We start from the raw sequence: 13,372 nt of genomic DNA on the forward strand, positions 1-13,372 counted from the left end.
CGTTTTCAAGGAGATTATTTTGGTTTGGGGGGGTGCTGAGGGGAGGCTACGTGGGAGGATCTTTCCATGGAGAAATTTGTAATGGGGGAAGAGAATTTCAGTGAAGGCACAGGACTTTCTAGCATTATTTAAAAAAAAACAAGGAAAAAATGAATATGAAAATTTTTTTCAACTGAAAATAAGGAGCAGCATTAAAACTAAAACGAATAGAAATTATTACGCATATGAGTGGTTCACCTCCTCGTAATACCTCGCTCTTTACGCTAAAGTATTTTTAGTAATTTCAACTATTTATTCTACGGTCTTTGGGATTCAGGGGTCATTCTTAAGGAATTGGGAAATTGTTTAAGTATTAAGGAAATAGTTTCAAACAGTTCGTGGTAACGAACTGTAGTAAGGAGCGACCCGGCTCAGTAGTAACCAAAACTCTAAAAAACGGAATTTTGCTAGCAATAGCTACATCAAAAGAATCGCATTTTAATGCTGATTTTAAATATATAAGTTTAATCAAGTTTAGTCTTACCCATCAAAAGTTAAATACTTATCTAAAAACAAGAGGTAAGACCTCATATGGTACTTGTGACGAGGCCAGAAGAGCCAAGAGCTCATATGGTATGAGCTCTAACAAAATTCTAAGAATCAATAGATTGATTTAAAAGGAAAATCAGAGGCTTAATGCCGGTCGGGATTTCAAATAAGAGCTCTGAGTCACGATGTCCTTCTAATTATCAAAATTCTTTAAGATCCGATCACCCACTCGTAAGTTATAAATACCACATTTTTTCTAATTTTTCCTCTCCATTCAGCCCCCCAGATGGTCGAATCTGGGAAAACGACTTTATCAAGTCAATTTGTGCAGCTCCCTGACACGCCTACCAATTTCCATCGCCCTAGCACGTCCAGAAGCACCAAACTCGCCAAAGCACTGAACCCCGCCCCGAAAGAGAGCGAATCCAGTACCGTTACGTCAATCCCGTATCTACGATATTTGCTTATTCTATCCACCAAGCTTCATCCCGATTCCTCCACTCCAAGCGTTTTCCAAGATTTCTGATTTTCCCCTCCAACTCCCCCCAATGTAAACAGATCTGGTTGGGATTTGAAATAAGAGCTCTGAGACATGAATTCCTTCTAAATATCAACTTTCATTAAGATCCGGTCACCTGTTCTTAAGTTAAACATACCTCAATTTTTCTAATTTTTCTAAATTAACACCCCCCAGCTCCTCCAAAGAGAACGGATCCGTTCCAATTATGTCAATCACGTATCTAGAACTTGTGCTTATTCTTCCCATCAAGTTTCATCCCCATCTCCACTCTAAGCGTTTTCCAAGATTTCTGTTTCCCTCCTCCAACCCCCTATGTCTCCGGATCCAATTCGAGTCAAAAATGGAGCATCTGAGACATAAGATCCTTCTATATATCAAGTTTCGTTAAGATCCGATCACCTATTCGTAAGATAAAAATACCCCAATTTTCATGTTTTCCAAGAATTCCGGTTTCCCCCGCCAACACCCCCCAATGTCACAGGATCTGGTTGGAACTTGAAATAAGAGCTTTAAAGCACAAGATCCTTCTAAATATTAAATTTCATTAAGATCTGATCACCCATTCGTAAGTTACAAATACCTCATTTTTCCGAATTACCCCCCCCCCCCCCCAACTCCACCTAAGAGATCGGATCCGGTCTGGTTATGTCAGTTACGTATCTTAGACTTGTTTTTGTTCTTCTCATCCAGTTTCATTCTGATCTCTCCGCTTTAAGTATTTTCTAAAATTCCCCCCCCCCCAATGACGCTGGATCCGGTTGAGATTTAAAATAAGAGATCTGAGTTACGAGGTCCTTCTAAATATGAAGTTTCATGAAGATCTGATCACTCCTTCGTAAGTTAAAAATACGTCATTTTTTCTAATTTTTCAGAACTAACCCTCCCCCCAATTCCCCCAAATAGAGCGGATCCGATCCAATTATGTCAATCACGTATCTAAAACTTCTGCTTATTTTTCCCACCAAGTTTCATCCCAATCCCTCCACTATAAGCGTTTTCCATGATTTTTGGTTCCCCCCAAACTCCCCCAATGTCACCAGATCCGGTTGGGATTTAATATCAAAATTGATATTTAATATTAAAATATCAAATTTCATTGAGATCTAATCAACTGTTCGTAAGTTAAAAATACTTCATTTTTCTATTTTTTCCGAATTAACTTGCCCCCCACTCCCCCACCCCTCAGATGGTCAAATAGGGAAAACGACTATTTCTAATTTAATCTGGTACAGTCCCTGATATGCCTGCCAGATTTCATCGTCCTAGCTTACCTGGAAGTGCCTAAAGTAGCAAAACCACGACTAACAGACAGGCAGACAGACCGACAGAATTTGCGATTGCTATATGACACTTGGTTAATACCAAGTGCCATAAAAACGAATATAAATAGTAGGGATGTTGTGCATTCTAATCTTTCGGAATGGGGATTCAAGTCATGATACCGCCAAAACTTTGACTTGGGTGAGGGTTAATGATGAGACCTATGTGATTGTATGGATGAGTAGGGTTAAAGCCTCATTCAAGTGCTGATCTATATTAATCACTAATGTAGGAAAACAGTCTTCCTTTTCTCCTTCTGTCTTTTTTTTTTTTTTTTTTTTTTTTTTTTTTTTTTTTTTTTTTAATGTTTGGTAAATGACGACTTATACTTACTGACAACACGACTGCCTGTCCATGGATATTCTTTATGGTTGATTGTGTATGGCTATGCTGTTTGACCTATGTGATTGTATGGATGAGTAGGGTTAAGGCCTCATTCAAATGCTGATCTATATTAATCACTAATGTAGGAAAACAGTCTTCCTTTTCTTCTTCTGTTTTTTTTTTTTTTTTTTTTTTTTTTATGTGTGTTTGTGCTGTTGCACTGGTGATTTCTCTATTCATTTTATATATATATATATATATATATATATATATATATATATATATATATATATATATATATATAATTAAGCCATATCATTTCGACTCTGATACATGATGTGTTTACCCAAGGAGCATATGAAACTAATAAAAGTTGAAACTGGCGCTAGTTTCGAAAATGATCACCAGCAATCTATCATTTGGTGACTTTGCTTGATCCAAAACTAGTCTATACTTGTCTCTTTGACTTCTTCAAAATCCAGAGGAAGGTAAATAAAGCAGAGACTATGTTCCCATCAGGCCTGCCTTCTTAAAGTTTTCGTAACCTGTCAAGGTTTTCCTAGGCTAACCTACCCCTACTTTGTATGAACTACATTTTGACAAAGAGCAAATTATGATTCTTTCTATAACCATTACATTTTAAAATAATTCTGCCAATTGCCTACCAATCGGGGAATTCAATCCCATACCGTGCAAGGGAAGTTTTTCCTAGAAATAATGTCCTCAATTTTTTAATTCATATTCATAATATTATAATAAAAACCTCAATAAGTAATTTTTCACCTTTTTTTAATTGATCGGTACTAATATAAAGGAACAAATAACAATTGTGGTTGGTCGAGCTGTTTTTTCAAGCTGTTTTAAAGAAGAATTTTTTTCTCAAAAAAAAACTTAAAAAAAAACCTAAAAAGTTGTTTATATTCATTTGTATATTTTATGTTCTTAATGTGGTTGTTGATTGCGTGTTTATACTGTAAAACACTTGTACATATTAATATCTAATAATAATCTGACTTCTGTCTAATTCTTGAATAGTCTTTATTTAAGGCTTATAATTTAATTCGATATTCATTTGTCTCAAGACTGTCATCTATAACAGTCCTGAGTCCTACACCCTAGCTTAATTTACTTAAAACAAACAAAAAAACTTATTGATTGATACGAGATCCGGCTATCGAAAATCGAATCCTGTCAGAACATAGCTTACTTTATTTAAAAAACAAGAAAAAACATCATTGGCTGACATGAGAATGAGATCTGGCTACAGAAGATCGACTCCTGTCCGAACCAAGCTTAATTTACTTAAGGAAAAAAAATTATTCAAGTTCCCTTATGTACTATTTCTAGCTAAAAGATTGAAAAAAGCAACAACTTAGCTTAACCAGAATTGCTTTTTTATCCTGTTGTTTCGAGTCTTTACTTACGTGCCTGGATAGTAAACAGGAAAAAAACGAAGTTCAAAAATTTTCTTATTTAGTGATTGGCCTCTCCAGAAGGGAATGCTATAAGATTCTGGAAATTACTTTAAACTCTAAAAAATACCTAACTTGTAAAATACCAATAGCCAAAAACATACAAATTAATGGCACTTTAAGCTTCTTTCTCGTGAATAAACGTAAAATTTTGAATAACAAAATGTAAATATTATAACGGGTGGGGCATCTGGATTTATGAATGCCTAGGTAGGGCACGGCCAGAAATTTGTTGGGAGCCATTGCTTTATAACCTTAATGTTGAAAAAAAAAAAAATCGTTTGAATGACGTCACATTTATATGCATTTAAGGAGCAATAGATAGATGAGAGTCATCCACAATAGATAGATGAGAGTCATCTACAATAGATAGATGAGAGTCATCTATATGTCATCTATAAGATAGATGACAGTATTGCAGTAAAGTCATGCATTTCACAAAACGTCTTTCATACAGACAGTTTTTTTCATATAAAATATGCCTAGAGGACGATAAAAAAAAAACCAAAGCTTAATAGACTTTTAAGCTTCCTTCAGGTGAATACATTTAAAATTGTGAACAACAAAATTTAAATATTACGTGAAGAGGGGGGCATCAGAATTCTAGAAATGTCTAGGTATGGCATGGCCCAATATTGGTTGGGGATCATTACTCTGGCCTGTAGGATGTTTGAGGACATAATGGACGCACTGTTATGAAGGGCATTTTCTGTTCGTTTTAAGTTTTGCTGTACTTTTTATTTTAGTTTTACTTCATTTTAGGTTTTTTTTTTATTCATCCAGTTAATATCTGTTGCTTTTAAAATTGCCTTTATAGTTCTTTTTATGATAGTTTGTTTTTTAATTAGTAATGCAATAACTTCCGTTTGATTTAGTTTAATTATTCATAATTTTGTTTTTTGTTTTTAGATAAGAAAAGTCTAAGACATGCTGATTTTTTTGAAAACTTTTTTTGAAGCAATTTTCTAAATAAGAAAAAAAAATCTAATTAGTTTTTTAAGTGATAAGGCTTGTTTTGAAATCTGAGTGCCTAAAAAAATTGGTGCTTTGCTTGTATTTCTATTTTTTTATTTTTTTAGCTATAGTCAGCGCCACATAAGTATCTCTGGCATTTCCGATGAAGACTTAGATGGTACGTTCATGCATTCTACACCAACACCATCTCCTAGAAAGAGAGGTTAGTATCTAAGTTTGTCTTTCTGTTGGTCCCGGTTTTGCTAGTTCGGGCACTTCCAGATAAGCTAGGACGATGAAAGTTGGCAGGTATTTCAGTGACCAGACCAGGTTAAATTAGAAATTGTCGCTTCCCCGTTTCGACCACCTTGGGCGGGGGAGTGGAAGATGATCGAATCTTTATGAAATTTAATATTTAGAAGGACCTTGTGTCTCAGAGCTCTTATTTTAAATCCCGACCGGATCCGGTGGCATTGTGGGGAGAAGGAGTGGGAAACCGGGAATCTTTCAAAACGCTTAGAGTGGGGAGATCAGGATGGAACTTGTTGGGAAGAAGAAGCGCAAGTCCTAAATACGTGATTTACATAACCGGACCATATCATCTCTCTTTGGGGGAGTTGGGGAAAAGAGTCGTGTCTCAGAGCTCTTATTGTACATCCCGACCGGATCCGGTGACATTGGAGGGAGATGGAGTGGGAAATCGGAAATATTGGAAAACGCTTAACGTGGGGAGATTGGGGTGAAACTTGGTGAGGCGAGTTCGGTGCTTCTGGACGTGCTAGGACGATGAAAATTGGTTGCTATGTCTGGGACCTGCACAAATTAACTTGATAACAGTCGTTTCCTCGATTCGACCACCATGAGGGTATATCGCGAAAAATGAGGTATGTTCATCTCACGAAATTAGAAAAAATGTGGTATTTATAACTTACGAGTGGGCGATCGGATCTTAATGAAACTTGATATTTAGAAAGATGTCATGTCTCAGATGCTCTTTTTTCAATTCGGATCGGATTCGGGGACATTGGGGGTGGAGGGGGAAACGGAAATCGAGGAAACTGGAGTACCGAGTCTAAATTTAGCTTCCAATTTTGTCACAAGTGCCATATGAGCTCTTGGCTCTGGACTCTTCCAACCTCGTCACTAGTGCCACATGAGCTCTTGGCTCTTATTTTTGTTTCATGCTCACTCTTTCTCTTCCTCATATTTTTGAAAAATGTTGTAAATAGGATGGGCATATGTCCACTCTGAAAAATGAAAGCATTTTCCATGAAACTTGAGGCTCCATTTTTTATTTTTGGAAACATTTTTTCTTTACATTTTCCTGGATACATCAGGTATAGGCTATTTGCATCGCTACAAAAGAAAAAAATCAGAGAAATTCACCATAATTAACATCACAGCTTCACGTTTTTATTGTCTGCCTTAACTTTACCGCTTGGGGTTGATGTTTGGAGGCTCTAGTTCAGTGCATCTGACTGTAACGATGCTTCGCATAGTCTGCTGCACCCGTGAGAGCGAAGTCCATGGCCCTCCATAAGCCCTTTTTATAAGGACTGATTGCCCGAGTCTTAATTGACCATGAAAAAATTTCTGAAAAAAAAAAAACCTAGACAAATTGTCAAAATAGTTAATCTCTAGAATTAATTTTGTCTCTAGAATAAATTGCAACTTTCAGAGAATGCTTAAAGGGTAAGATTATCTCACCAAAAGGCAATATGTGCACACTACTGCCAAATCTACTGCTACTGCTACATTTACTACTACTTCTATTGCAGCCACTTGTAAGGCATAGAGCATTGAGAGGAAAATTTTAAGAAGCATATGAACATACAATTTATCAAAAGAACATATCAGCAGTGTCATGGCAATGGCTAATTGCCAATTAAGTTGAAGCTTCCTGGACTGGATGAGAGGGATGTTCAACTGACAGACAACAGATCAACTGACAAGCTGGTCAACTGACTGATCAACAGAGAAAACTGATCAACTGACAGACATCACAACAGATGTTCAACTGACCAAAAGGCAGTAGGTTAATACTACTGCTGCTAGTAGCACTACTGCTATTCAATACTTTTATTTAATAAAAATACTTACTTTTACTTTTATTTAATTTACTTTTTTTATACTTTTATTTAATTTAATTCAATACTTTTTTTTTTATTTTTAAAAATATCAGTACTGTTACTTCTATTACAACTGTTGTCTATGGGCATGGAGGTGAAATTTCCAAGGAACTTTAAGGGCATTCAAGGTAATAAGCCCTGTGTGTCCAGTTTGTTAAAAGGGTGTTATAGCAATATCTTTGGAACAGTTTGGTTTGTGAAGTTGAAACGAACATTGCTTGTTGTGAGGGATTTTGAACTAACCAAAGAACATATTTACACCCTAATGCTACTACTTCAATTCATACTACTATTACTGTTACTATCATTACTAATTCTATTGCTACTACTGCCACTAAAGCTTAAGCTACTACAATTAATTAAATTACGACTACTACTACTGCTGTTGTTTAAACTAGGGATATCAAGGAGAAAATTTTGAAATATACATAAACTGTACGTAACTAATTCGAAAAACGCTATGCTCACACAGATTGTCAAGCAGACACATCAGGAATACTTCAGGAGCAGTGCTTTAGGGAACTTTAGGAGGAGTTTCAATTAAACGAAAAAAAAAAATTATGAATACAGGTTTTCAAAAGATTTTCAAAAGGGCAAATAAGCAATATTATAGGCAGCACCACTCTATAATAGCCAGAAATGTCATTGAAACTTGAGGTGCAAAATTCGATTGAAAATCGAATATATATATATATATATATATATATATATATATATATATATAAAATATAATTTTTTCCATGAAAAAGACGATTTTAATAATAAATGAACAGAAACTAATTTAGAAATCTTTACTAAATACTGAGAACAAAATACGTTTTGAATATTTTCACTTTTTTATTTTCAAAAATAAAATGTTATCAAAATTTTAAGGAATGAATATCGGTATATATCAATTACACTTAGGAATACACGGTCATTTGTTCTTGTTTTGTGTTTTTCAGTAAAGGGCAAATTATGTTCTGGTCTTGAGAAGGCATAGGGATTATCAGCTCTACTCCTGTTAATTTTTGTTCGTTTTGAGTTTGACTCGGCTATTTATTGTAATTTCTGTTCGTTTTGAGTTTCATTTATTTATTGATAGTTTTACGGTAGTTTTACGCTTGGAAGATTATTTGACTATTTTTCTGCTAATTTTTGGGGAAATGAAGCTCTTTATTTTATTTTGAAAAACTTGTTTCGGGCAAAAAGTTTTTGAATTAATATATATATATTAATATATATATATATATATATATATATATATATATATATATATATATATATATATATATATATATATGTATATATATATATATATATATATATATATATATATATATATATATATATATATATATAAATAATTATATATTTAATATAATTATATATTTATATACAGTAACCTTTTTGTATTTCTCTGTGAATAATTTGCTTTGTCTTAATGTTCGTATTAGCTGAAGGAAAAAAAAATGCTGAAAAACAGAGAAAATGACGCTCTGCGTGTGCCCAAGACCCAAGTGTCGGGCCGTTCCAGTGAAATAAGTAAATATACACAGAAATCGTGTGCGGTAGGTCTTTAATATCTGACCCCTTATAAAACAAAATTATAGATATAGAGATAAATAATATATACAACTAGTATCCTTATTAAATTTTAAATTAGCCTTATGATTTAGCACCGTAATGATAGATATCTAGATTCGAAATTTAAGTTGTGTTTTGAGTTGATCTAATGGAATGCTATATTTAAAGATTCCTAAGTTAATGCCGAATGGTTGGTAATTCAAGAGACGATATATGTACTTGAGTTTTCGAGACACTTTATCTGAAATATATTGGGGATGTTGTTGGGGACCGAGTTGAAAATCATTGGGGAAATCCCTCGCAAGAGGACGTCAAATTTTGTGTTGGGGGAGGGTCTAAATATGTTTTCTCTCCTATCCCTTTAAATGTCTTTATGCTATAAATCTCTATGAAGTTAGGATCTGCTTACACTTCAGTGGCAAGGTAAATCAAAAGACATTATGTGTTACCAGTTCATTAAAATAGTGAATCTGTGATAACGTCGAGAACGGCCGGGGAACGAAATTGAATAATCAAGCAAGTGTTGAAGGAGAGCATGTGGGCCTAAGGTTTGACTTGAGAAGAGAGTCGGATTAAAAATGACTTGTCTCTGAGCCACCTAAATTTTGCGCCATGAGCCCCTATGGGACTTTTTATCTACTCACGGTTAATTAGTGAGGTAAATCAGTTGTCACTATGTGTTGCCAGGTAGTCAAAAGAGTGTATCTATAATGTCTCGGCAACAACACGAGGGATCAGATTGAAATTTTAAGGGAGTATCGGTTTGGGGGGCAAATAGAATTCAAATTGAGACTTGGTGGAGGTGCACAAGATATTTTTGTCTCTAACTCGTTTTAAAGCTTTAGCAGGTCTCTTTGAGATTAGAATCTATTTGCGATGAAGAATTGATGTAAATCTAAAGATACCATGTGTACCCAGGCTATCAAAATAATTTCTATGCTATATCTCAGGAATGGGTTAAGGAATAGAATTAAAATTTTCTGGGGGTCGCTAAGAGCCAAGTTGACCATGAATTTGAACTTTTGGGAGGGAGTGGATGTACATCCTAAAACTATTTGTATTCAGATTATCAAAATAGCATATGTGAAGCATCTGGAAAACGGTGCTAGGCGTATTCCCCTAAAAAAAAATCCCTCACCTGTGTATTCTCATCGGAGAATTTTCCGCGGAAAATTTTACCCCCACGGAAAATATCCCGGGAAGGTATGTCCCGTATGTCCCGGGAAGGTATTTTGAAGCAACTACCTCCACTCCTTCTCCCTCTAGATGGCCCTGACCTTCGATGAACTTTAAAAATATGTGTGTTATAAAAGTGAAACCTTGCAAAATAGATCTTCTCCTTAATTGAAGTACAAAAAAATTGATTTCAGCTTCATAACTTTGTTCAATTCTATTTAATAAGGTTTTAAAAATATGCAAATACATTTCCTAAATTTTGAAAAAGAATTGATATGGCTCAAAATTTTACTCAAATAATGGGAATTGTATTTTCAGAATTAAAGGCAGAGAAAAAGCAACTAGTAACTGAAAATTAAGGTAAAATGTTGTTTTGTCAAAATTTCAATAGGTATAGACCTCTCATGTAGGCAAATTTCAAGGCCCTCAAGAGGGAGAAGGAGTGAAGGTGGGTACTTTAAAATATCTTCCCGGGACATACTTTAGCCTGTAGACCCATCCCTGAAAGTTTCGTTTTCCTAACCTAAGCCCTCTCCGAGATAGCAAGAAGTCAATTAACTAGAATTTTACCCAGTTTTGTTCTTAACAGGATGAGACAAATCTTCTTTCATTGATCTTACGTCATATTGTTCCATCAACCTATAAGAAAAATATAAAAAAAAACAAAGAAAAACATAAGAAATACACAAGAAAAACAAAATTGAGCCAGTTAAATTGTGGCGCTTTATGCCACTATTTTATTGACTCAAATTTTGTATTCAACTTGCTGAAAACATTAGGGGAGGGACCCCCCTCCCCATAAGTGACAGCCCTGCCGACAACTGTAGTACAAGATGCCAGTTTACCCCCTGCGATGGCGAATGCATCCACTAGGTGTACATCAGAAGTTTTTCCCGTCTGAAGTATCTTTACTTTTACGGATTACGTGACCTTTCAGGCATATTTCTTCTTCTGCAACTGGGAAGCTCAATATGTAGTTTTTATACTTTTATTTTCGAATGGCTACCTCAGAATTTTTAATCGATAACATCTTGGTCCTACATGGGACAGAATCGTAGTTTTTTTGTCACAAAAAGCAGAAAAAACTACTTTTATATGGCACAATGTTTTTGGCACTTTAAAAGGGTATTTTTGGTCGTTTTAAATTCCGCTCGAATGAGCTTCCTCTTGATATTCCAGGACAATCGGTTCGATACGACTACCTCCGGGGAAGAAAAGCAAATTCACACGCATCCGTGATCTCCCTTATGAAAAAAAAGAAAAATGCAGCATTCCACATTTTTGTAGATAGGAGCCTGAAACATCCGCAGTAGAGTTCTGTAATATGCTGAATTTGCCTTTTTGGGAGTGTTTTTCTCCTTTTTTGAAATCAGGCAAGTTTCCTGACGCTCTTTGCTTTTGATGGATAAGATTTAACACCATAAATTTTATACATTTGCGATATAAATGAATAAAATGCCAATTCTTTTGGTATATTAATTGTTACCAAACCTTCGTTTTTTTAGTGGTTTGGTTTCTGTTGCCCCAAGTCGCTCCTTACTTACAGTGCGTTACACCGAAGTATTTGATTCTAAGCCATATATTCTACATAGATTAATTTCAAAGACCACATTGCCTTTCCATAACGATAAATAAAAATTCAAATAGGGATAAATTCCTTTTAATAGACAGTGATAAATTTCACAAAAATACTAGATATTTCGGTCACATATACAGTGATCGTCACAAGTAGGATTACCCATCAGAGTGGATAAAATATGTAGCATCCGATTCGCCTTAGACCTTTTGCACTAAAAACTTCTGTGAAACTTAATTTTTTTTTTTTTTTTTTACAAATTAATAGTAACGTAGATTGAAAGGCTATTTACCCTCGTGAAGAGAATAAAATGTCAATTCTTTTGGTATATTAATTGTAATCAAACCTTCGTTTTTTTAGTGGTTTGGTTACTGTTGCCCCAAGTCGCTCCTTACTTACAGTTCGTTACACCAAAATGTTTGATTCTAAGCCATTCTACATATATAATTTCAAAGACCACATCGCCTTTCCATAACGATAAATAAAAATTCAAATAGGGATAAATTCCTTTTAATAGACAGTGATAAATTTCACAAAAATACTAGATATTTCGGTCACATATACAGTGATCGTCACAAGTAGGATTACCCATCAGAGCGGATAAAATATGTTGCATCCGATTCGCCTTAGACCTTTTGCTCTGTGAAACTTAATTATTTTTTTTACAAACTAAAAATAAGGTAAATTGAAAGGTATGAAATTTGAAAATGAAAAGGTATGAAATTGAAAGGTAAATTGAAAGGTGAAAGGTATATTTACCCTCGTGAAGAGAATGGTGTTTCTGCAATGTCTCGACAACCGCTTGGTGGGATAAGTTTAAAGTTTTAGGGGGATTTGACTGGTCAAGTGTAGTTCAAATTTAATTTCGAGAGTAGCGTAAAGGGGTGGGAAGGGGTTAGTTTCTTTTTTCCTTTAATTCTTCTAGACGTTTTGTAATATGATGCCCTGCGGAACTTAGAATAAATGCATGGCGAAGTCGCCAGGTAGACTGAAATGCACTACGCGAACCAAGTTTATCAATATAATGTATCTGCAATATCTCGTCAATGGATTGGGTGATTGGATTGAAACTTTTGGGGAGTCTTTGAGTGGGATCAGGCAACTCCCAAGTCTATTTTTGTGAGAGGAGATGAGAGGACTCAAGCAAATTGGTCTTTTGTATTATAGTTTGCAAAAAAAAGAGGCACGAAAAAGGGCCGGTTTTTTTTTACCTTTGGTCAAGTATGTGTCAAGGGGAATTTGGCACAAAAGAAAACTTCAAAAACATTTATTTTTTGCTTGAAAATGGATAAAATTGAATCTCTTCTGTGGACAAAGTGGAATTTAATTTATATAGATATTGAGCATTGTGTAGTAAAAACAAAATTAAATTGAGAATAAGATTATGAAAAATTATGCAAACAAAGGAAAAGAATGAAAATCAACAGATGAGACAGTAAAATGCTAGGGAAAAGCAAATAAAAGTGGCATTATATAGCACCGAAAAAACGATTTCTTTCGGAAGTGATTCCAAATTTAAAGAGGGGCCTACATCTTGTTCCCCCTTCATCTGTAGGTACAAAGCTGCATTTATTCCAAAAACTGTTCTCTCAAATCCTTTATTTTTGTCGAATAAAAATAATATAGATAACTTCGAAGACCACTCTGCCTTTCCATGACGAAAGTAAAACAGTTCAAAATAGGGATGAAACCTTTTTATTGACAGTGAATAGATAGAAAATTATTTAACTGGATATTTCGAACACATATACAGTGTTCATCATCAGCAGTGTTGAACACTGTATATGTGTTCGAAATATCCCGTTAA

General features: G+C 34.8%; 1 protein-coding gene across 3 annotated transcripts in view; it reads left to right on the top strand.

Annotated features, from left to right (window-relative positions):
• LOC136038876 (uncharacterized) overlaps nt 1–13,372 on the top strand; it is a 178,678-nt gene that overhangs the window by 42,277 nt on the left and 123,029 nt on the right. For all 3 annotated transcript variants that reach the window (XM_065722339.1, XM_065722341.1, XM_065722340.1), the window contains exon 5: nt 5,244–5,341. In XM_065722339.1, the coding sequence (XP_065578411.1) occupies nt 5,244–5,341 (98 nt within the window). The remainder of the gene's footprint in view (nt 1–5,243; nt 5,342–13,372) is intronic.

This window comes from Artemia franciscana, chromosome 18 (genome assembly GCF_032884065.1).
Source record: "Artemia franciscana chromosome 18, ASM3288406v1, whole genome shotgun sequence".
Taxonomy (NCBI): Eukaryota; Metazoa; Arthropoda; class Branchiopoda; order Anostraca; family Artemiidae; genus Artemia; species Artemia franciscana.